This window comes from Typopeltis vanoorti, chromosome 1, assembly GCF_054136105.1.
Source record: "Typopeltis vanoorti isolate ZY-2024b chromosome 1, IOZ_Tvanoo_1.0, whole genome shotgun sequence".
NCBI lineage: Eukaryota > Metazoa > Arthropoda > Arachnida > Uropygi > Thelyphonidae > Typopeltis > Typopeltis vanoorti.
In genome coordinates this window covers 101,279,689-101,303,760 of record NC_143549.1, presented here as the reverse complement: position 1 = coordinate 101,303,760, position 24,072 = coordinate 101,279,689, and the positions used below count along the sequence as shown (strand labels likewise).

Sequence of the window (24,072 nt, the reverse complement as noted above, 5' to 3'; positions counted from 1 at the left end):
TTTGTACTGAGGTTCTGGAAAAGTAGGCCATCATGCCTGGGGGGGGGGTATGGCTAGTCAATGAGGCTAATGCAATGTTTATTTCTGTGTAAGAAGATAAGTATGCCATAAAGGTATATATACCTGAGGTTGAGGAGAATTAAATTAGTTGTTAATTGCAATGTGATTGTATAATTTGCCAAGGGATACTTTTGTATGCTCCTCTAAGCTACAAATACCATACTGAATTCTTCAGTACACCAATGTATAATATAGTCTGTCAAAATTTATGAGATACTATGCATTTAATGTTATGGGTTCTCCAATGTGTAATTTAGTTTGTTTCTAACAGCTTGGATATGGGTTTTCCATTTTAGATTATGATGTACGTGAATGCCTAGATACTAGTAGCTATAGACCATTGAGTAGCTTTGCAAATGCAATCACTTCCTCCGACTGCAGGAAGTGGTATGATATTTATTTGGACTGCTTCTCTACCCTTCAGTTCAAATAGGATAAATTTAGTTTTCTGAATGCTTATTTTGATTTTGTTTTCACTGAACCATATATGCAGGCTTAATATATCAGATTCTCCATTAAGCTTTAAGGTTGGCGTGTCGCTTGATGAGAAAACTATTGCCATATTACCAGCATAGCTGATTAGATTCCCTTTCAATTCCATTGAACAGCATCCCCAGTCTTTTTACTTTTATCTAAAACTGAGCCTTGAGGAACACCAGTTTTGATAAGTTGGTGTTTGCTCAAGCTGCCATTTCTTTGAAGTGCTTGTCATTAGTTTTTTAAATAAGATTGAAACCATAGGTGCTGGTAATCACTCAGAAAGAAATTTTCTTTCTAAATTAATTTGACTTAAAAGTAATCTACTCAGGAATTAAAGAAAATATTTTCAAGAAACAGAAACTGTGATACAGATAAATGATTCGATGTACATTCAGCTTAAGTCACTGGGAGTATTTGATAAAACAACTTTTAGTTATAGCAGAACGTGCACCATAATGACTTTAAAAGTAAAGAACATAACAGTATGGCTACTGGAATGGGAATAAGCCTTTTATCTCCTCACTTGGTAGTCTATAAAATCAAAGGGCAGAGCACATTGTTTATTTCCTTCAAGGATGTTGCAGCTCAAAAATGAATCAGAAGAATGGGTCTATGATTTATTTTTCACAGTCTTAACAACACCACACAATTTTATCAAAGAGATGTTTTATTAGCTTATAATTCACTGATTTTCAACTTAGCATCATCAGAACACAACACACTTGTGAACACGACAGTGAGTGAGTGAAACGATATAATTGCAAAGGACAAAAGACCTAAAGTCCTATTTTTGGCGCTCTCTAACGAAAAAAAAATAACAGCTATGCAGGGGTTTCTCTTAGGATAACGGTCTTCCAAACTTTCGGCAAATTAATGTAACCATATTTGTTAAGGTTGGGAGAATTCTTCAAAGCCATTGCTGACTCAAAAAATAACCTTTCAGATCTATAACGACTTCTAAATAGCACGTTCGTTTTCCTCCATCTAATCCTGTGTGAAGGAGTGTCCAAAGCATGGTCTGCCAGTCCCGACTTGCCATAGTTATAGTAGCGAATGTATCTTTCATGTTCTTCCAAGCAAATGTTAACTGATCTTCCTGTTTGCCCATAATAGGCCAAGTCACAGTCACAAGGAACTTCATACACTCCTGGGTGTGCTAAAGGGTGAAGTTTATCCTTAGGCCAACGAATTAGAGTTGTCAGCTTGACATGAGGTTTGAAAGCAGTGCGAAGGCCATGTTTCATTAAATACTTTGGCTATCTTTTCTGATGTACCTCTAATATAGGGAATGGAAATGGAGAGGACAGAGTAATGGGCCTATGTAGTATTTTGTAGGGATTATAGCCATTGGCTAAGAACATATGGTGCAGATATTGGAGTTTTGTGGTCAGAGCTGTATCGTTAGAACAAATGGGTCTGGCTCTGTGCGTAAGTGTTTTTAAAATGCCATACTGTTGGACTGGATGATGATCTGATTGTTTATGTAGGTATCTTCCTGTGTGTGTAGGCTTTCTGTAAATAGAAAAAGATAGTGATCCATCTGAAAGGCGGGTGACTAACATGTCAAGAAATGGTAAACCGTTAACTGTGAAGTAGATTTTGGGGTTTAAGTAGGTGACAAATGCATCCAAAGTGTCTTGTCCATGGTGATCAGATGGCAAACACATCATCTACATAGCGTAACCACACTTGTGGCTTGTATGTAGCTGTGGTAAGTACTTCAAAGTGTTCCATGTAAAAGTTTGCTAAAAATGGGGAGAGGGGGGGAACCCATAGCAGTACCATTAATCTGTTTGTAGATTTTTCCTCCCCATGTAAAGTAACCTGCATACATAGTAACCTGCATACATAGACTAATTATATATTGTGTCTTACACAATATATAATTAGTCTCTTGGCTGAAAGTGTTAGAAGCACACCTTTCAAACATGGAATGAGTTAAAATGATTCCAACATTAAGCGTTTTAAAATATCACTGTTTGATGTAATGGATAATGTTTTCTTGTAAAAGTCTGAATTTGATATAAGTGGACACTATAATTAACATTGGCACACCTTGTAGGAAAATGGCATAAATTAGCATGATACATTTCTGAAGGCTTGTATTTTGCACTTAATAATCATGTTTATCAAAATTCACGGTGCTTGTACTTGCATTTAAACAAATGTAGTATATTGAAAATTAAATCTAGGTCAGTTAATTTTGCAAAAAGCAACCGCTTTTGTGAAATTTTATGTTAATGTTGACTGCCACATGTCAGCTCCTAATTGATGTTATTCAGAAGTGGGGAAAATATAGTTTTTGGAATCTTTTATCCATAAACTTTTCTTCCATTACATTTTGCATCAGGTGTTGTTTTAGTTATTAACAATGAACCTTTCACTTCCCTCATTTATATATAATACTTAAACACCATTTATTAATTGAAATGTGTTATTGTTGAAAGGAAGGTATGAAAGTGTATGAAAGAGAAAAAAGTCGATTCGGTCGAAGCACATGTATGCAGCAGATACTTACATATGGAAAGACATTGAACTTCTGATCAAATGATATAAAACCATGTTATCAACTCGAATACTCAAAACAGAAAAATAAACTTTAAGAAAAATCTCATCTAGAAAGTAGAAAACTACAAAAAACCTAGGTGTGAATGTGCACCCAAAAAAAAACAAAAAAAACACTCCTTCATTCTAAACTTATTTTGTACAAAACTACAGAAACTGAGAGGTGAAAAATTCTACACCTCATTTAATAAAACTCTGAAAAGGACTTTAGCATCCTACTTTTATTCTATTCTGTCAAGATACAAGGACAGAACGTTTTTTTCCTCCCTGAAACTTTGCTTTTTCTTGCCAAAAAAACAAGCGAGCCAGATAGAAAAACACATTATTATTATTATTCCTGATACCTCCAAGGAGTCCGAAGACTCATCGCGGGAGGACATCTTCAACTGTCTCTACACCTTACCTCTACTACGAATCAACGCCATCTACCGCCCACCTCCAACACCACCACAACTAGTAATTTTTGTCTGTAAATTGCGTGTGTTCTGAAGGGCCGATTTGTCTGTATGCGGGATGAAAAACCCGAGTTTTCCGGGAGAAAAAACCCTGCTACCTCCGTATGAGATCGGCTAACTCACCATCGATTGAAATCGACCAGATAAAGATTCCTCCCGTCGCGACGAGAATCGAACTTAGGCCTATTCCAATCGAAGAGCGCAATGTACCGTCGTTCTTCCAATTGCGCTACGGAGGCTTAAATCACATGCAGTGATTTAAGGCCAGTTGCTTCAGCCTTAAGTTAAAACAACTCAACTCAACCCAATCCCATTTTCCTTTAGCACTGTGTTTTCTAACTATGGTCTGCCAACCAAGTTCGAATGTGACTTCCAACCACTGCTCATCTAAACATAACAAAAGATGAGCATGCTTGAAAAGCTTTATAAGTTGTTTTTTTTTTTTTTAATTTTTCCAATTCTTTAATCATCATTCCTATTTTATAATTTTCCAAGAGAACATTCTAACCCCTTTTTAACAAACTGCATTAATCACCTCCTCAAAACCTAGAAATGTACCCACCTCAAAACCCAGAAATGTGCCCATGTGTATTGTTGTTGATTTATTCTCATGCGTAGACCCACACTTCACCGTGTAGGCATTTGAAGCCGAAACCCAATGGAATAGGTTGGTTAATCCTTATTCCAGGAATGTCTTGTGTCAGGATGTGTGTGTGTGTGTGTGTTTACGGGACTGGTTTGCCCATTCTGAGGGATGAAAAACCCAAGTTTTTGGGTGAAAAAACCCTCTACCTCTGTACGAGACCAGCTAACTTGCATTTAGTCAAAAGAGACCAAATATACGTTCCTCACATCATGAAAAGGAATCTTCATGATGTGAGGAACCTGGGCTTTGTCTATATATCGACTAAGCTACGGAGGCTCTACCCATGTGTATACTCATCAGTGTTCTTAGTGTTCTTGTCATTCAGGAATAACAGAAACAAGAGTATATATATATATAAATATATATAAGTCAAACATAATTGAAAAAAACTTCAGGAATGATGATTTTTTTTTCAAATTTTCCAATATTTTTACTCTGAATTCCTATATATTTTATTATTATATTCTGAGAAATCCTTTATATAAAAGGATTAATTAATTAAAATTATTATTATTATTATTATGAACAGAAGGTGCATTGTTATTATTATTAGTAGTAGTAATAATAATAATAATTAATGTTATTCCCTCTCACCCTCCTCAACCTAATGATTGGTGGGATAGCAATGCTACTTTACTAAGGTATAATTATAGAACAATATGGTTTCTTATTGTCTTTCTTGTCCTATAACTGTTTCATGTGTGTTCATGGGACTGATTTGCCTGTTTCCTGGAGGAAAAGCCCTGCCATTTCTGTATTAGGCCTACTAACTCAAATTCAAATGAAGAGGACTGGTAAAAATTATGCGCATCATACATGGGATTCAAACCCATGTTTTTCTAACTAAAGGGCTTCGTGTATACTGAACTACGGAGGCTCCATTATTATTATAGTCGCATCGAGGGGTGAGTTCGAGGTTATATCGTAGTGTGTAGTGTTCGTGCAAGCTCCTGATAAGATAAGTATTATTTTCAATTATCGTTGATAAAATTACTTAATATTGTGTAGTTTTGTTTGCCTTGCATATTTTAGTGCATCTATTTGTGTGTTTTTGGTGTGTTATAACTTATTATTTGATAAAACACGTTGCAATAATTATGACACCTGTACGAAGGAAAATGGTGACCAGTAATGATGGTTCGCCATCTTTATCAAAGAACGGTAGTATAAAAGAAATGAGTCAGTGTACTAGCTGTGAAATGTACGCTTTGCGGAGTGCGGTCGGAGTATGGATAGATGATATTAAAGGATTGAATGTGTGTAGAAAATGTAGGGAGAATGAGGAACTGAAGTGTATTTCGGATCGTGAGTGTGATATTTTTATCAAACTTCAGAATGAAGAAAATAGTGATATGACAAGAAACGGCAAGGTTGTACATGAGAATTATGAGAGTGTGAATGTAGAAAGTGTGAATGATAGTATTAATGGTTTCTCAGAGAATAAAAAAGATAAGATAGATGCACTGAGTGGATCGCGTTGTTGAATGGTGTGATAGAAAGGGCAAAACAGCAGCTAGAGTGCATGAACAAAAGTCGACTGAATGAACCAACCAATAATAAAAGGTATGACAGGAAAAATAGGCGTATGAATGTGAACATGAACAAAATGAAGGATAGAGCGCTGTATGGAGACTCGTTAGTACGAGGTGTGTTAGTAGAGGATTTGACAAAATCGTACCAACCTGGTGCGACCATAAAGGATGTAACTGAGTCTATTAGAGAGCAAAAGGAAAGGGTGAAAGAAATGATTGTTGTGGCAGGTACGAATGATTTGAAAGGAGATAAAATGGAAATGATAGAAGACCTGAATGAATTGTTTGAGGTAGCAAAAGAAAAGAGTGAGAGAGTTAGAATGATTAGTCTTTTGCCATGGTATGACAGTGAAATGTTTAAAAGGAGGGCCATAATTGCGAATGACTTTATGCGTGGGTTATGTATGACGAGTGGTGTGGAATTTGTGGACGTGTGGAGTGAGTTTGATGGGCGAAAGGATCTATATAAGATGGATGGCTTGCATTTGAATGGTTATGGTGTAAGAAGACTTGAGAAAGTGTTGCTGAATGTAGTGGATGTGCAAATTCAGGGAAACTAGATTTGTTAAGGGGGGTGAGTAGATATAGTCCTTAGGGAGGCAGTTGAATGTAAGAATGAATATAATATGCTAGAGCAAATAAGGACAACAAACCAGAGTGGGATAGTTAGTATAAGGCATCAAGGTAGGGTTGGGGCTAATGGGGGTCTTAAATTCATGTACACTAATACTAGGAGTATTAGGAACAAGAAGGAAGAGTTTTTGGCCATGGTTGGCACTTCCAGACCACAGGTTATTGGTATTAGTGAAACATGGCTGACTGTAGATGATATAGCTAGTGGGATTGAATGTGATGAGTATAGTGTGTTCAGGAATGACAGAGAGAATAAAATGGGGGGGGGGGGAGTAGTATTGTTGATGATAGCTGATGAGCTACAGCCAAGGAGAATAGAAGTTGAATTGCAGGATAGAGAAAAGAGCACATTTGAGGCCATTTGGTGTGAGATTGTGGCTAGCAGAACTAAATATACAATCGGGTGCTGCTATAGACCAGGTGATGGAAAAGATGGTGGTGACAGTATGCACAAGCAAATAGAAGAAATGAGTGGAAGGAGGGTGATTATTATGGGAGATTTCAACTATGGTCGCATTGATTGGAGTGAGGAGAGGACACACAGGAGGAAGGAATTGGATTTTATGCGGTTATTAAGGGATAACTATCTGCGACAGCATGTAATGGAAAATACTAGGGGTCAGAGAGTGCTTGACCTAGTAATTACATCTGAGGATTTGGCTGTAACAAATATGACCACATTGCCACCAATCGGTGAGAGTGATCATAGGGTCTTGACTTGGGAGGTGGCTAAAGGTGTAGAATTTTCAATTAAGACAGGGTACATGTGGAATTATCGGGCTGGAAAGTATGACAAGCTTAGGAGTTTGATTGGCTCAGTGCCATGGCATGTACAACTGCAAGGACTAGAAGTTGATAGTGCATGGGAGGTAGTTAAGAAGTGCTTGCATGAAGCAATGGCTGACTGTATACCCAGAGTCCGAATAATAAATCAAGTAGGGGTTAACTGTATGAATAACACCATTAAGCTTGAGCTGCAAAAAAAGAAACAACTATGGAGGGAATTAAAGGAGAAAGGTGACCGGCAGGCACATCAATGGTATAAAGCGCAGGCCAGAAGGGTGACGAGTGTGGTAAGAAAAGCAAAAAAGGATTACGAAAGAACATTGGCCATGCAGGCAAAAGAGAATCCTAAACAGTTTTTTAGATATGTAGCAAGTAAAAGGAAAAATGTACATGGCAGAATGATTTTAAAGAATGACGATGGTAGGGAGGTAACTGAATCAGTTGAGATAGCTGAGTTACTGAGTGAGCACTTTGCAAGAATATATCATCCAGGTGGTGGAATTGCAGAAACGAATAAACCAGTAGATTATACGGGAATTGCGGTGAATGAAGTGGAGGTGAGTAGTCTATTGCATAATCTCAATGTCAATACATCTGTGGGATTGGGTGGTATACCAGCTCGTGTAGTACGAGAAACAGCTAAAGAATTGTCAGTACCCTTGCCCATTTTGTTTAATTTGAGTCTCGGGTCTGGGTTAGTCCCGAGCCGGTGGAAGGAGGGGAAAATAGTTCCACTGCATAAAGGTGGTTTCAAGACTGCTGTTGTAAATTACCAACTGATTAGCATATCAGGAATCACTGTTAAGGTCTTAGAGAAATTAGTCAAGAAAAGAATACAGGATTGGATAGATGAAAATGGGATATTGTATGGGGGATAACATGGTTTTATGAAGGGTAGATCATGCCTCAGTAACTTGCTCACGTTTTATAACACAGTGACGGCTGAACTGGATAGGGGTAATGGGTTTACAGTGATACTACTGGACCTTGCCAAGGCCTTTGACAGGATACCACATGGAACCCTAATCAGTAAACTGGAGCAGATGGGGATAGATATAGGGTTGGTAAGATGGATAGGAGGGTGGTTGAAGGAGAGATACCAGAGAGTGGTTTATTCAGGAGTGGAGTCAAAAAGACGTCTTGTGACTAGTGGAGTGCCGCAGGGCTCTGTTCTTGGACCACTGCTTTTCAATTTGTTCATCAATGATATTGGAAAGGATTTGAGAGGAAGTGTTCACTTGTTTGCTGATGATGCAAAGTTGGGTAGAGCAATTGTGAGTGCACAGGATGTTAAAATTTTACAGAATGATTTGGATAGTTTGGAGGACTGGGCTACGAAAAATGGATGTCAGTTTAATGTGGCAAAGTGTAAGGTTATGCACTTTGGGGTGAAAAGAACAGCAGCAGTATATCGCATTGGTGGAACCATACTCCAGGAGATTGATGAGGCCAGGGATTTGGGAGTGCTGGTGTATAGGGAGTTGAAGTTTAGGGAGCACATTGCAAAAGTGACTAAAACAACTCACCAAATCACTTGGCTTATGAAAAATACTTTAACATGCAGAGACAAACAAGTTGTTGTTCCTCTGTATCGAGCCTTGATAAGACCCATCTGGACTTCTGTGCCCAGTTATGGGCACCAGGGTTTCTTCGTGATAGGGAGGAAGTGGAGAGGGTCCAGAGACGAGTGACCAAGATGATAGCAGGTCTGTGGAATGAACCTTATGAGAATAGGTTGAGGATTTGTGGGTTGCAGAAATTGGACGATAGGCGAAGGAGGGGTGATATGATTGAGACATTCAAATTACTGAAGGGTTTTTATAAGATTGATCCAGAAGATATTTTTGAAAATATGACTGGTGGTGAGAGGACTAGGGGCCATGCATGGAAGCTGGGCAAAAGCGTGGTTGACAAGGGTGTTAGAGCTAGGTTTTTTACTTGGAGAGTGGTGAATGAGTGGAATAAGCTTCCAGAGTCTGTTGTGGGTGCTACGACCGTGAATGAGTTCAAGGCAAGATATGATAGATACTGTGTGAATGTTGAATAGTTGTTCCAGACATGATGTTAGGGCCTCCCTCGATGAGTCTGTCAACTCCTTGGAGTTTCCCGGAACAATAATAATAATAATAATTATTACTAATAGTAATATGTGATGTCAGTACAGCAATGATTATAGGATGAATTTTACTCCGATTCAATATTTGAAACTTTTACAAAAAATAGTCGAACCGTTCCAGTTTTCTGTTTAACTATATTCAGGGCTACAAAGAAACAACATGTTAAAATTATGTATTACAATAACTCTCTGACCTAGCAGAATTCGCAGAAGTTGTCTGTACAAGAAGCTGTCTGCACCAATTTCAATTTTAGTTACTTTTATTAGCAATTCTGCTCTGGCTGAACGAAATTTAATGAAATTTTACAGTTAACATATATATTAAAGTTTTAATTTCAATCTGACTAGTGTTATTGTACACAATTTGGTAGAACAAAATTTGGTCTCTAGAGATAAATCACTCTCTGCACAATGAAGCAGTATATATAATAACATAAAATGTTCTAAAATGCAACAAAATAATTATTACATTTCAATGAGGAAGAATTCTTACCACTTTTAAACAATGGTTTTTAAGAAAAAATTACTTTTCGATGAATTCTTTTATAATTCATCAAAAACCTATCAGTGAATTTTTTTTTTATTGATGAATTGTCATTTGATAAATTGCCTTTTCAACAAATTGAATTTGATAAACAATCTTTCAATAAATTTTCATGGAACCAATTCATAAGTGAACCAGTGAAAAATGTTTGCAGTTATTTTATCCCAATAACTAATCCAATGGAGAACATTTCCATTTTTGGAAATTATGGAGACAACTACCGTGTTTGAATAAAAACTTTAGTTTACTATTACTAAAATTTTACAATTCGACGTTTCGACCTTTATGTCAAGGTCATCTTCTGGAGCGTACAAATATACACAAGAAACAAGCTATACTACAATCATACTGGTTCGTTAAAGACACTGACTAACCACTACCACAATTGTTGGCCTGACCTCTGGTGAAAAAAAAAAAAAAAAAAAATATACATCAACGCTAGAGTCCTATTATTTGTGTTGTCTACTATATACATATATTAACATCATTCCAGCCAGTTGGAGTGGAATGGTTTCTAATACTAGCGGATTGGCTAGAGTCCTGACTTATGTTGAATCTTTCATATTAGGTTGGCTGAATGTGTGCCATCCAGATCCTTGGAATTTTCATACCATCTTTATTGTTGATATTTGGGTGGTTTTTCAGGATTTCGCAGGATTCTTTAAATTTTCTTTCGTACCATGTTTTTGTGTGGTGAAGTTCTCATCAGATGACTTCCTCCCCGAGAAACAACAATGAACAACAAACAAAGGAGACAAGGAGCGACCAACCACCGACAAGCAAGAACCATGTGATTAACTTATCAAGCCACACCCTGAACAACGGCGAACTCACGCTGCTGACTAAAGGACTGAACTACGCAATAGTGCCTAAAAAGGTAAACAAATTAGATTTTATCTACCACATTGAAAGAGGCATCAGATCCCTACCTAACAACATAGCAGACAAAATACGACTAGAAACCAGTAATGTCCTAAATACCAAGAAAACCATACAGAACAACCTGACTAAAACAGAATTAGCAGCAATTAAATCATTAAAAGCCAAACAAAACATAATAATAACGAAAGCGGATAAAGGCAGTGCCACTGTTGTCCTTGACAGGTCAACATACATACTGCAAATGAACCAACTAGTAGCCGATAACAACACATATAAAATGGTAAATTATAACCCAACAAAGAGGAAAAAGGACAAAACAGAAAAATTATTAAAGTCCGTCACTTCTTGGCCACCAGACACAGTTAAAAAACTCAAACCCCACAAGCCCCCCCCCCCCCAGAATATATGGGGTTCCGAAAATACACAAACAAAATGTGCCCCTTCGACCAATAGTGGAAGGAATAGACAGTCCCAATTACCACCTAGCCAAGAAATTAGCGGCAACACTCAAGGAGTAATAGTAAACTAAAGTTTTTATTCAAACACGGTAGTTGTCTCCATAATTTCCAAAAATGCATTCGGATCACTGTGCAAGCCTAAAAGAAAGGAGTACATTTCCCTTTCCACCAACTTTGCCTTACAACAAAATGAAACCTTTACTGTAGTGAACTCTGTCCTTTACGATTCAAGAAATTTGTTTCTTTGGTTCATATGCATTTATCTATGCAGATAAACATGTATAATATGTATATGTTTAATATGCATGTTTATCTTAATATTCAGTACCTTCTCAAACTAACAATCTAAGTGCATTAAGGAAAATTATGTCAACATGCTTAAGAGTATACTGTAAACAAGATTCAAGGAAATATTCAATAAACAAAATATTCAAGGAAATCCTTTTGACAAGCTTTCTAGAGAATAGAGCATTTTTTAAACAGATTAACTGTCTGAAGTTTATCATTTTAAATTGAACTGACATTTTTAATTTAAAAAATTATAAAATACTTACCAGTTTTGTAAATTGTAGACTTGATGATAGGATACGATTAAGTTTTACAATATCTTTATTCTCAGAAACTACTCGATAAAGAGAAGGCATACAATGAGCTGATGTCCTTGCTACTAGAATATGGCTATCGTCAAACAGCAGAATCTTGTCAGAATCAAGTGTACTATTCTTTCTCTTCACAAAAAAAAAATAATAATAATAATAATAAATAAATTAAATTAAATTAAATAAAAATAATGCATCTATGCAATACTAAGGACCAACTGAAAATTATAGAAATTATTTTGGAAATAATGTGTAAGATATAACTGCAGATACAATAAAGCTTTGTTGATATAAGGTTTTCACATAAGAATGTCAGTGTTTTTAGAAGATATTTTTTGAACAAAATTGTTAAAAAAATAGTCTATGTTTTGGAGAGTAACCAGTCAAAGATATTTTCTCACCATTTGGTTTTGTGCATGTGAGCCTCTATCCTATTCTGATCAGTGGGTGTTAAAATAGTGACATTTCAGCAATTTCCCAACATTTCAGTGAAAATGATTTATGTTCAATAACACTTTAAGCAAACTGTCAGGTCCATCTGATATTAAGTGCATCAAGTGGTGGTATAATCAATTTAAAGAATATGTCAATGTTGAGAAACATAATTCTGTGTGATGCCCAAGAATGCTGGAAGTCTCTATTCCAAATATGTGGTGGGTAGAAAAGAAACCGTGTATTGGATATCTTGTAGTCCTTACATTATACCATTAGATTTTTTTTTTCTTTGTATATAGTTATATAAAGGATATGGTGTAAACATCAAAAGCAACTGCATTACAAGATTTAAAAGAAAAAAAATTGCAAATACTGCACTACAACAGAAATGATGGCTAGACAATGAACTTGACCATCCAAAAGAAAAAAGTTTACACTTTAAGGTGTCATGCATTTTTTTTTCCCAATAAATATTTCCATTAAACTACTGACATTCTCTCGCGGAAACCCTGTATAATAGTGAATAACAAAGACTCCAAAATTCAGATTTCGTCTATTATTAAAGACAGTGCTGTCATGTGTGTATCTAGTTAAAATAAAATTTGTTATTATTATTATATAATAATTATTATATTATAATTATCATCATGATCAAGAGAATCATAATTCCATTATGATCAAGAGCCTGTCCTTGATCATAATGTCAAGATCAAGAACATATGATCAAAGAGCCTGTCCCTCTTGTCTCACTCACTTGCATGCGCGCGCGCACGCACGCACACACATATTTCATTTTTCAATGCATTTACCATTCTCTACATTCATTGCACTCTCAAGCAATGCATTCTAATCACTCATGACTCTCAAAGCAAAAATCTTGCTTCCCACTCTCCTACTCACACTATCCTTATACACTGCCAGAGATGACCTATTATTTTCCTTTCCTCTATTCTATGAAAAACCTCTTTTCTACATTAAAGTGTAATAGCACTTACCAACTTATGCCTTTATCATATCCTCTTCTTATTCACTAAACTCTGAAAATTACATTTTCTCCAACTTTCTTCATCCTCAACTTTCTAGAGACTAGAAAATGTCTCAGTCAATTGCCTCTGAACTCTTTCCATTATTTCTTTATCATCTGGAAAACCAGGTAGCCAAATATGGCACAGTAGTCCATATTGCATGATAAAGGCCTTCATACAATGGAGCCAAATCTTCCTTACTTCTACACATCATTGCTAGATTCCAATGCACGGTATTCACAATTTTAGCAATGTGTCCTCTACATTTTAGGTCTTTATCTATCATATCTCCCCCCCCCCTCAATCTCTTATTTCTTCCACCTCTCTGACAATATCCCCAACAATTGTATAGCCAATATACAGTAGGGAAAATTTAAACCCTTACACTTTGCAGCACTGAATTGTTAATCCCACTCCCTCATCCATTCAAGTCCTGTTGTAATACTGCAATATCTGCTCTACTCCTCACAGTTTTTCCGAATCATGCATCATCTGTAAATAACTGCTTGTCTCCATTCAAACTTTCCCAGTGTAATTAACATACAAGTTCAGCAATGGCCCAAAACAGATGCCTAATGACCATCACTAACTAGTAACACTTTATCAAAATATTTCTCACCCATACACAACTTGTTGATGCATATCAGAGAGACTATCTCCAGTCCAACATCTGAATCTATTATCCAACCTCATACATACCAATTTAATTACCAACTTGTCATGTGGAAATCCATTAGAGATCTTTGCAAAATCTAAGTATGCCATTGTATATGCCTCTCCCATGTCCAATGCACTTATAAAAAAAAAGAGCCCCCCCCCATAGTTAATTTGGCATAAACAAGCCATTCAGTTGGCAAGAGTTGAAAGGGAATGAAAAGAAATTCAATTTCTGGAATTCATCATCATCATCATCATCAAATTCCTGCCATGTACCCTCAAGGGGTGTACAGGATATGATAGTACTACATGAAAAATTTACATCATTACTAACTTCCTATCTACAATTTTCCTCCAAATCAGTCTGTTACTTGTGAAGACTCCAACATTATCAGATCTTATATTTTTATTGTCTTAGGCACTTTGTACCGTATCAATCCATCTATATCTTGGTCTTCCTCTGGGTCGTTTTCCTGCCAACCTGGCAGAGAACACTTGTTTTGCTAATCTTTCCTTGCCCATTCTGTTTAAGTGACATACCACCTGAGATTAGCTCTGCTAATGCATTCCTGGATGCTGACAATGTCAAGTTCTTTCCTAATATTCTCATTTTTAATATGATATTGCCATTGATGCCATCTGTTCACGCCTCTAATCTTTCTCCGGACTCTCATATCTGCAGTTTCTAGTCTTTGGTCAAGTGTTTTACTTCTGACCCAGCTCTCAGATCCATAAGTTAAAACTGATTTGAACACTGTCTTGAATACAGCTAATTTAGTGTTCCAACTAATTTCTCTCTTATTCCATATTAATTTATTCAATTGATTTCCTACCATACCAGCTTTGTTGATTCTGCTGTCTATTTCCATATTTAATTTACCATCTTCAGTAAAAATCGTGCCCAAGTAGCTGAAATGTTTTACTTGTTCCACAGGTTCCCCATTCACAACACAGTTGACATTTTCAATAATTCTACCTATTTTCATTGTCTTTGTCTTTTTAATGCTGACCTTCATTTCCAGGATGAAATACACTGGAGTATTTCATCCTGGAAAAGAAGATTTTATCAGTAGATGGGGAAGATTCAAGGTTTGGTAGTAGAAGAAGAAGAAAGTGTGTTACAAATTCTAAGTACTCTAGATGTCAATAAGGCAATGGGACTTGATAGGATTTTGCCACCTATTTTAAAAGGATGTGGGCTGAGAGTTTTGTTGACGTGGCTTTTTACTGAGAGTGCAGCTATGGGAAAGGTATCACAGGAGTTGAAGGAGGGTAAGATAATTGCCATTACATATAGTAGGAGAATGGAAGTGTCAAACTATAGACAACTTTGTATTTCTTCTGTACTACTTGTTAAGATTTTGGCTAAATTAGTCAGAGATCATATGCAGCATTGGACAAATGGGGGTAATGTTATCTGAGAAGGTCAGCATGTATCTGCTAAGGGGAACTTTTGTTTTAGCAACCTAATTGACTACAGAAAGTTTTTTTCACTTGGTTGCAAAAATTAAACTTGGCAAGAAACTATATTCTTGTTTTATTCTTTATCCAAGAATAAGCAAACAGCAAATAAAGTCTGTCCATGAAGTACATTCATGAATAGACTACTTGTCTATAGATGCCAGTGGCTTCACATTAATTGCCTTTGTATCCTATAATGCTATGCATTTTTGAAAGGGCCACTATCCAGACCAGTTTTACCTTTTTATAAGTAAAGGATCACCTCCAAAAACTAGCTGATCGGTCAGATCACTAATTTCAATGAGTGACACAAAGGATCATTTTAACTCATTAACTCTTGATTGCTTCAATATACACAGCAGTGGTTCCACTCAGTGACAGGGAAATCCTACTACTGAGCAACCCCCCCCCCTTCAAAGGAAAAGCATCTACTGAAGGTCACATCAGTAGAATCTATACCAGAGGCAAGCATCTAATGGAATGCAGAGATTAAGACCACTTCCAAGGGCCCTACATCAGTGGGAGCCAGACCCAGAGGAGATACCAAAGTTGAACTAATGCAAAAATCCTATATACAAATAGCAATACATTATTATTAAAATTCACTGAATTAGATAGATATAGAAAGTTTTTTTTCACTTAGTTGCAAGAAATTATATTCTTGTCCTTTATCCAAATGTAAGCAAACAAAATTTTGCAAGTGAAGTAAATTCAAGACTAGGCTATTTGTATGTAGAGACCAATGACTTCACATTACTGTTTTTGCATTATGGGTCTGACTGCACCTGATGAAATCTCAAAGGTCAAAACTAGTCTGAGTAGTGTCCCTTCCCAGAATTCATAGCACTATACACATCTGGAATGATGCATTATATAATACAAAGGCAATTAAAATGAAGTGATTGGCCTCTGTATATAAAAAGCCTAGCTGTGATGTACATCACATACAAACTTTGTTTGCTTACACTTGGACAAAGGATTAAAACAAAAACAGCCTTTTTTGCAAGTTTAATTTAATTACCAAGCAAATAAAAACTTTCTAGTTATATAATAAAATTAGTTTAATCCTTTATCCAAGTGTGAGCAAACAAAGTTTGCGCCTGAAAGTATCGTCAGGACTGGGGTAAGGTGATACAACACCAGGACAACTCTATGCAAAGGTGGAGCAAGATACCAACACTCCTATCTCAGGAGATACTGAGATAGGAGTGTTGGTAGCTTGCTCCACCTTTGCAATGAGTTGCCCTGGTGTTGTACCACCTTACCTCAGTCCTGGAGATACTTTCAGGTGCAAACTTTGTTTGCTCACACTTGGATAAAGGATTAAACTAATTTATTATACTCTAACCAAGTGAAAAATAAACTTTCTACTTATATCTCTAATGCAGAGAATTTTAATAAGGTGAAGCACCTTTTTGCTACTCGTATATGGTAAATTAGAACTGTTTGATAAACAGATATGATTTTTGCATTAATTCAACTTTGATAACTCTTCTGGGTCTGGCTCCCATTGATGAATTAATGTTTGTCTTTGTGTTTGCTTACTTCCTGGAGAGTAGAGTAGAGTAGAGTAGAATAGAGTAATTCCACTTGGTGACTGGTTTTTTCATGATCACTGAATTGAGCCACCACAGCTGTCTGGAACCAACACTCCTGTCTTGGAATGATCCAGGTCAGGAACGATGAGTTTAGCAATGGTACTTAAGGGTGTCACTCAGTGAGATTTAGAATGATCTTGTAGATCACTGACTTTTTGGAGAGATACTACTGCATTTTAACATTACCTCAATAAAGATCAAAACGAGTTTGAGTAGTTGTCCTTCCCATAATGCATAGCATTACACACATCTCAAAAGGGTGTGTGTGTTTAACATTTATGGGATATAAAGGTAATTAATGTGAGGTCCATGGTCTTTATATGTGAAGTACATTAGAGGCCTCTTGTACTCCACATATATATAGGATAAAATAAGAATATAATTTCTTTGCATGTTTATTTTAATATAATTGCCTTTATTAGACATGTATTCACAAGAATAAATAATAATAATTTTTATTATCGCAAATATTTCGACCAGAAACTAACTGGTTATTATCAGTGCATCAGCATAAGCACAAGGCAAAGCTAGAACAAAGACTGTAATCTTATTTACCGAGCTGAGCCACGTGCTGAAAAGAGCCCTTGCAAATGGTTACAAAATAATATAAGATTACAATTCAAGCCAAAATTAAAATTTTATAATGATTGAAATAAAAATTAAATTTAGATAATGAATTAAATGCCACAGTATTACAATAGAGACAGCATCATATTTAATGATACAAGATTATATTATATCAGCATTTAAAAAAGGGGGGAAGGGGGGATGCACTATTGTTTACTATTTATAAGGATGAGACTCTCCTTTCAAATCTTAGCAATAGAGAGGCAGTCATTCTGGACTTTAAATTTAGGCAGCGTAGAAGTGCTTCAGCGTTTTCTTTAAACAACTGCTCAAACCTAAACCTGTGCTGAGCAAGGCCAGATATATCAACATTAATAAACCTGAAATAAGATTAATCTTCAGAAACCAATTATACAAACAGATTAAAGGAACCACTATGGGAAGCCTCTTATCACCTGCACTGCCCAATTTCTATTTAGAGCATCTTGAGGAATCTCTATTCTCTTCCATACAATCCTAGCCTTCCTTTGGGTATGATACATGGATGATGCATTTGCCATCTTGCAAGGCACAGAAGTATCTCTGCCAACCTTTTTAACCAAAATCAACAGCTTTCATCCATGGATAAAGAAAAGGATGGAAAATTTACCTTCCTGAACATCCTCGTTTCTGGCATTCCTTCTGGAATACGTGCTACAGCTGTTCGCTGTAAACCTAACTTCACAGGCTGCTAATACAACAAGATTCAGCACATCATCCATCTCAAAAAATAGGCATGTTCAAATCTTTGCTCAACAGAGCACATGTTATCTGCTCCAATTCCCAAGCTCTCCAACAAAACTTGAGATTCATCCAATGCATCATAATACAGAATAGCTTCACCCCAAGAACACTAAACCTGAACAGCAAGTTCCTATCCCAAATATTGCAGGCATCTCTGAGATGATTGCTAAGATCCTGAAAAAGATACTATTTAGTTCTACATTTTTTTTTTCCTATCAACAAAATCTCCTCTTGGTCACCATTAACAAAAGATAAACAGCCCCCTCTCTCCTTCCCTAGTATTTACCAGGTTCAGTGTGATTACCTCCACTTGTACTTTGGACCAGGATATTCTGTTGAAAAACAACTACAAGAACATTAATCTTATATCAACAACAATAAGCCTGAAAAATCTTACTTTGCTCAATATGGAGTAGACACTGAAAATAATATCCACAATATACTCGCCTTTTACATCTGTGTAGGATTAGGTTTAAGCAGTTATTTCAAGAGAGTGCTGAAGCACTTCCACACCATCCAAATTTAAATTGGAATGACTGCCTCTCTATTGCCAAGATTTGGAAGAGTCTCAAGTCTCATTCTCATAAATGACAAACAGCAGTGCACTTTGCCCAGTTTCTTTGTTTTGTTTTTTTTAATGCTGATATAATGCTCTAGGTTAGAGATAGTTGTTGGAGTTTTCCACTTGGTTATACTATGCTCTGTCATTCAATATAATGCTGCCTCTAATATAATGCTATGTCATTCAATTCATTATCTAAATTTAATATTATTTCAATCACTTAATTTTAGCTTGAATTGTAATCTTATTTTATTGCCTGCAAGATCACATTACAGCATGTGGCTCAGTTCTATAAACAGGATCAGCATTCTTTGTTCTAGCATCACCTTGTGACTATGCAGATGCATTGATGGTGACTAGTAAGTTTTCTGATCAAAATACTGCAATAATAAAAACTATTATTATTTATTTTTGTGAATTTCACAACTGCCATTAAAAATTCATTTAATTGCCTTTATAATAAAGTGATCTAGAGTGGTTGAGCATATACTGCCCCCCCCCCACTCCATTTTTTTTTTTTTTTTACAAAGATATTTGACAGGGTTCCACATAATAAGCTGACATTTACATTACAGCATACTGGTTTAGATATCAAGTTAGTGAACTGGAGTGATTAGCCGTCTGATGGATATCAGAGAGGTATGTATGAGGAGTAGTATCAAGGAAGCAGAAGGTTACAAGTTGGGTCCCTCAGGGGTCAGTATTGAGCCTGTATTCTTCAACAATTATCATTGCCAATAATTGCAGGGAGATATTTAGTTTTCGGCAGATATGAAGCTGGGAAGGATTATTAGTAATAGTGCCAATGTGGTAGCTCTTCAGGGAGATTTCAATAATTACATAGGAAAAGTGGATATTAAATATTCAACATTATTTCAAAGCTGAATATTTGTAGAAATTGATGAAAGTTTTGTAAAATTTGACCCAAGAGCTTATGAGAATACAATCCTTGGCATCAGAATTGCCTTAGCATGTACTACTTAAAAGAACATGACTACTACCCAAGGGCCTGTATGTTTGCCTTTTATTAGTGCTTTTTTTTTTTTTTAGAGTTCTCACTGGCCTGACATGCCAAAAAAATGTACTAATAAAAAACAAACATATGGGTGCTTGAACAGGAGTTATGTTCTTTTAAGTAGTGCAAGATATGGCAATCTAATGCTGAGGATTATATTCATGTAAGCTTTCAGGTCAAATTTTATGAAACTTTCATATGTTTCTGCTAACATTCAGCTTTGAAATAATGCCGGATCTAATATCCCTTTGCCAATGTACTTTGGGCATATTATGCAAATCACTGGAAAAGGCAATTATGTTGGGGAATATTGAGGGCATGAGAAGGAGAATATGACTACAAAAGAGTTCAATAGACAACATAAAGGAACTTACCAACTTGAAATTACAACTGCCAAAAGATGGCACCCAGGCTGGACAAAATAATGTGAACACTATTGTTATTAGTGTAGGCTACACTATAAAAAAAACAAACAATACAATTTTTTTTTTCTTTATTTGTGTTCTCTAGGTTGTATGCTAGTATAGTACAAGGGACTAGCTACTCCAAGCTGTAGGTGAAATGGATTACTTGTTAGACTTCCAAAGAGGACAAATTATAGGAACTCATTTAATAGGAGCATCTGTAACCAGAAAAGCTCAATTGAACAGTGTGTCAAACACAACAGTCTCCACATGTTGTTTATTATTTTAATGCTATAATAGAACACAGAAACTAAGTAAATAATTAATTTATTAACTTGATGCTGATATTTCGCTGGTATTATAACCAGCATCTTCAGAGCACAAAAACACTGTTTGTCACAATACGCGAGACTAAAACAACATGGTGTACTTCAACAAAATTTAACAGTCTCCACAGTTATGACTGAAGACATTATCGATGAAGAAGAATAGTGGCTGAAAACTGAAACTAAATGACAGAGAAGACTGTCAAGCACTAACAAGGATTGTGATTGTGTCCAAACACAGAACTACTGAAGCAAAAGTGACAGCTGATCTCAATATCCACTTTGAAGACTATTTTCCACAAAAACAGTTTGCAGAGAACTTCACAAAACCAACATCCACTGACGATCAGTGATTGTTAAACCTTTAATCATGGAATCCGATGCAAAACTGCAAAAAAAAAAAAAAAAAATGGTGTCAGGAACATAAAACCTGGGCAGCTAATGACTGGAAATGAGTGATATGGTCCAATGAGTAAGCATTCACTTTATTCTCAACAACAGGTCGGGTTTATGTATGGAGAACCCCCAAGGAAGCATACAATTCAGACTGCCAAACAAGAGGTGGATCTCGGATGTTTTGGGCAACCATATCTTAGTATTTGGCTGGTCCCATCATAACTTTAAATAGTTCAGTTACATATGCCAGTGCATATGTGGACATTCTGGTCAATAACGTGCATCCTATGGCCCAAATGTATAACGTGCATCCTATGGCCTTACAACTGGTATCATTGTTTCCCAATAATGACACCATTGTAAGTGGAGGTTTCTGTAGTTTAGAAGTTCATAAGGCATATTCCGGTAATTAGACCACATTTTTTTATTAAGTTAAAAGCAATAAAGAAATAAAACCCGACAAGTTTCGTAAGTCGTTTGACTTACATCTTCAGGGGTAAAAGGTAACTTAAAGTTTAAAACAACGAAAAAGAGAAATTATTCAAATATAGTTCATACTATACAGTTGTAGCCATCTGATTGTTCATAAAATTAAAAAATCAGAATGCAGATTCAAAGCAATGCTAAGTTTAAACAATGCTGGATGATGCCACGTTCCGTTGTTCATGTTCATAATGTCAAGGTCTGACTGAGGCATATTTTTTATCAAAGCTGACCAAACTTGGTGTAGAATTAAGCCTTGGTTTTTATTGCATTGTGTTGGAATTCTAAGCATGTTTGTAAGCTTTGATAAAAAATATACACCTCAGTCAGACCTCGGACATTATGAATGTGAACAACAGAATGTGGCATCATCCAGCATTGTTTAAACTTGAAACTGTTTGAATCTGCATTCTGATTTTTTTATTTTATGAACAGTCAGACAGCTACAACTGTATAGTATGAACTATATTTGAATAATTTCTCTTTTTTGTTGTTTTAAACTTTAAGTTACCTTTAACCCCTGAAGACATAAGTCAAACGACTTATGAAACTTGTTGGGTTTTATTTCTTTATTGCTTTCAGCTTAATAAAAAAATGTGGTCCAATTACCGGAATATGCCTTAATGATACCATTTTTCATGAAGAACTTCAACATCTGCCACGGACAGTCCATCACCTGACTTGAATATCTTCAAACCACTGTAGACAATTTTGAAGAGTAGAGTGAGAAGCAGATTCACTCCCACAACATCTCTCAAGCAGCTGAAGATATTCTGATTCAATGAATGGTATAACATTCTGGTGGAGACTATTAAAAAGTTGTATGAATCTATTACAAGACGGTTGGTAGCTGTATTAAAGACCAATGGTGGTCTCACACCTTATTAATAAAGACATATCACCTATTTCCCAGGTGTTCACATTATGTTGTCCAACCCCGGGAAAGTTAGGTCTCACAAATATGTTTATATACAGGTAGTCCTCGATTTATGATGACTCGACTTATGACGATTCACACTTACGACGATTTGGGCAACAATTATTATTAAAAATTCTCTAATTTAACTTTGCCGTCAGCATATACAGTACATACATATATCACATTGCTTTTGTATATGCATCGCCATAAATCGACAAGCAAAGTCTATCATCATTACGGAATAGCCGCTACTATGATTTCACCCACTTCTAACTTATCGACGTTAGTTGCTAATCAGCAATTGAAGTGTTCTTTCTCTCGTTGCAATTTTTGTATCTCATTGTAACCCTATCATGTCCAGTAAGAGAAGTAATACTACCGATGAAAATTCCAACATAAAAAAGAAGGGGGAGAAAAGCTTTAAGTTTAGATGTTAAAATGAAAGTTATTTTAACATATGACAAAAGAAAGAAAGTTGGTGAAATAGCACGAGAAGAAATACTATCGCATTCAACTGTTTCAACAATTATAAAAGATAAATCAAGAATAATGGAGGCAGCTAAAGGGGCAGTTAATATGAAATGTACAATTTTAACGAAAAAAAGAGAAGGGCCAATTCATGAAATGGAGAAGCTTTTAATGATATGGATAGATGATCAAATCAACTTTCCATAGAATATTCAACAAGAATATTCCTCTCAGTTTGTTTACGATTCAAACAAAAGCATGATTGACAATTTAAGGAAACAACAAGAAAATAAATACGGTGAGCATACATTTAACGCCAGTAAAGGTTGCTTTTATCGATTCAAAAGCTGATTTAACTTACATAACATACGAATAACGGGAGAAGCTGCTAGTCCCGATGTTGAAACTGCCGAAATTTTCAAGAAAAATCTGAAAGAGATGATAAAAGATGAAGGCTATTTGCTAGAGCAGATTTTTAACATAGATGAAACCAGACTGTTCTGGAAAAGAATGCCAGAATGAACTTACACTCACAGAGAAGCTACATCGCCACCTGGTTTTAAGGCATTTAAAGATAGGATTATGCTTCTTCTTCTTGGAGGAAATGCTGCTGCTTTTAAATTAAAACCATTTCTTGTATACCATTCACAAAACCCCAGAGCTTTCAAAAACATTGATAAGAATAAGCTGCCGATTTACTACAGGAGTAATCGTAAGGCTTGGATGACAATTGTTTTATTCGAAGACTCGTTCTTAAATTGTTTTATTCCAGAAGTACGTGCCTACTGTCTCGAAAAAAAAACATTCCTTTTAAAATTCTATTGCTGCTTGAGAATGCTCCAGGACATCCTCTTCACATCAGCAATTTGAATAAAAATATAAATGTGATGTATCTAGCACCCAATACAATAGCTGTGATTCAAATGGATCAAGGTTCGATTGCTACATTCAAGACGTATTATCTGAAAACTGCTTTTTCTCAAGCAATAACAGCAATGGACAATGATGCTATAACATTATGCGATTTTCGTAAAAATCACAATATTAACCAATATATCCAGAACATTGGAACTCCATAGAAGGATGTATCGGAACAATGTATGCGAGGAATGTTTTAGAAGTTACTACCGCAGGAGACACTCGAAGATATGTTAGAACAAATTAGTGAAGAAATCATCGAAATTGCAAGAAAACTGGATCTAGAAATCAATATTACC

General features: G+C 35.9%; 1 protein-coding gene across 1 annotated transcript in view; it reads right to left on the bottom strand.

Moving 5' to 3' along the window:
- The window catches only part of LOC150110257 (dynein axonemal heavy chain 5-like), a 972,373-nt gene that overhangs the window by 809,299 nt on the left and 139,002 nt on the right, over positions 1 to 24,072 (bottom strand). Inside the window, exon 20 of the mRNA XM_090394637.1 lies at positions 11,712 to 11,885. Within this exon, the coding sequence (XP_090250763.1) occupies positions 11,712 to 11,885 (174 nt within the window). The remainder of the gene's footprint in view (positions 1 to 11,711; positions 11,886 to 24,072) is intronic.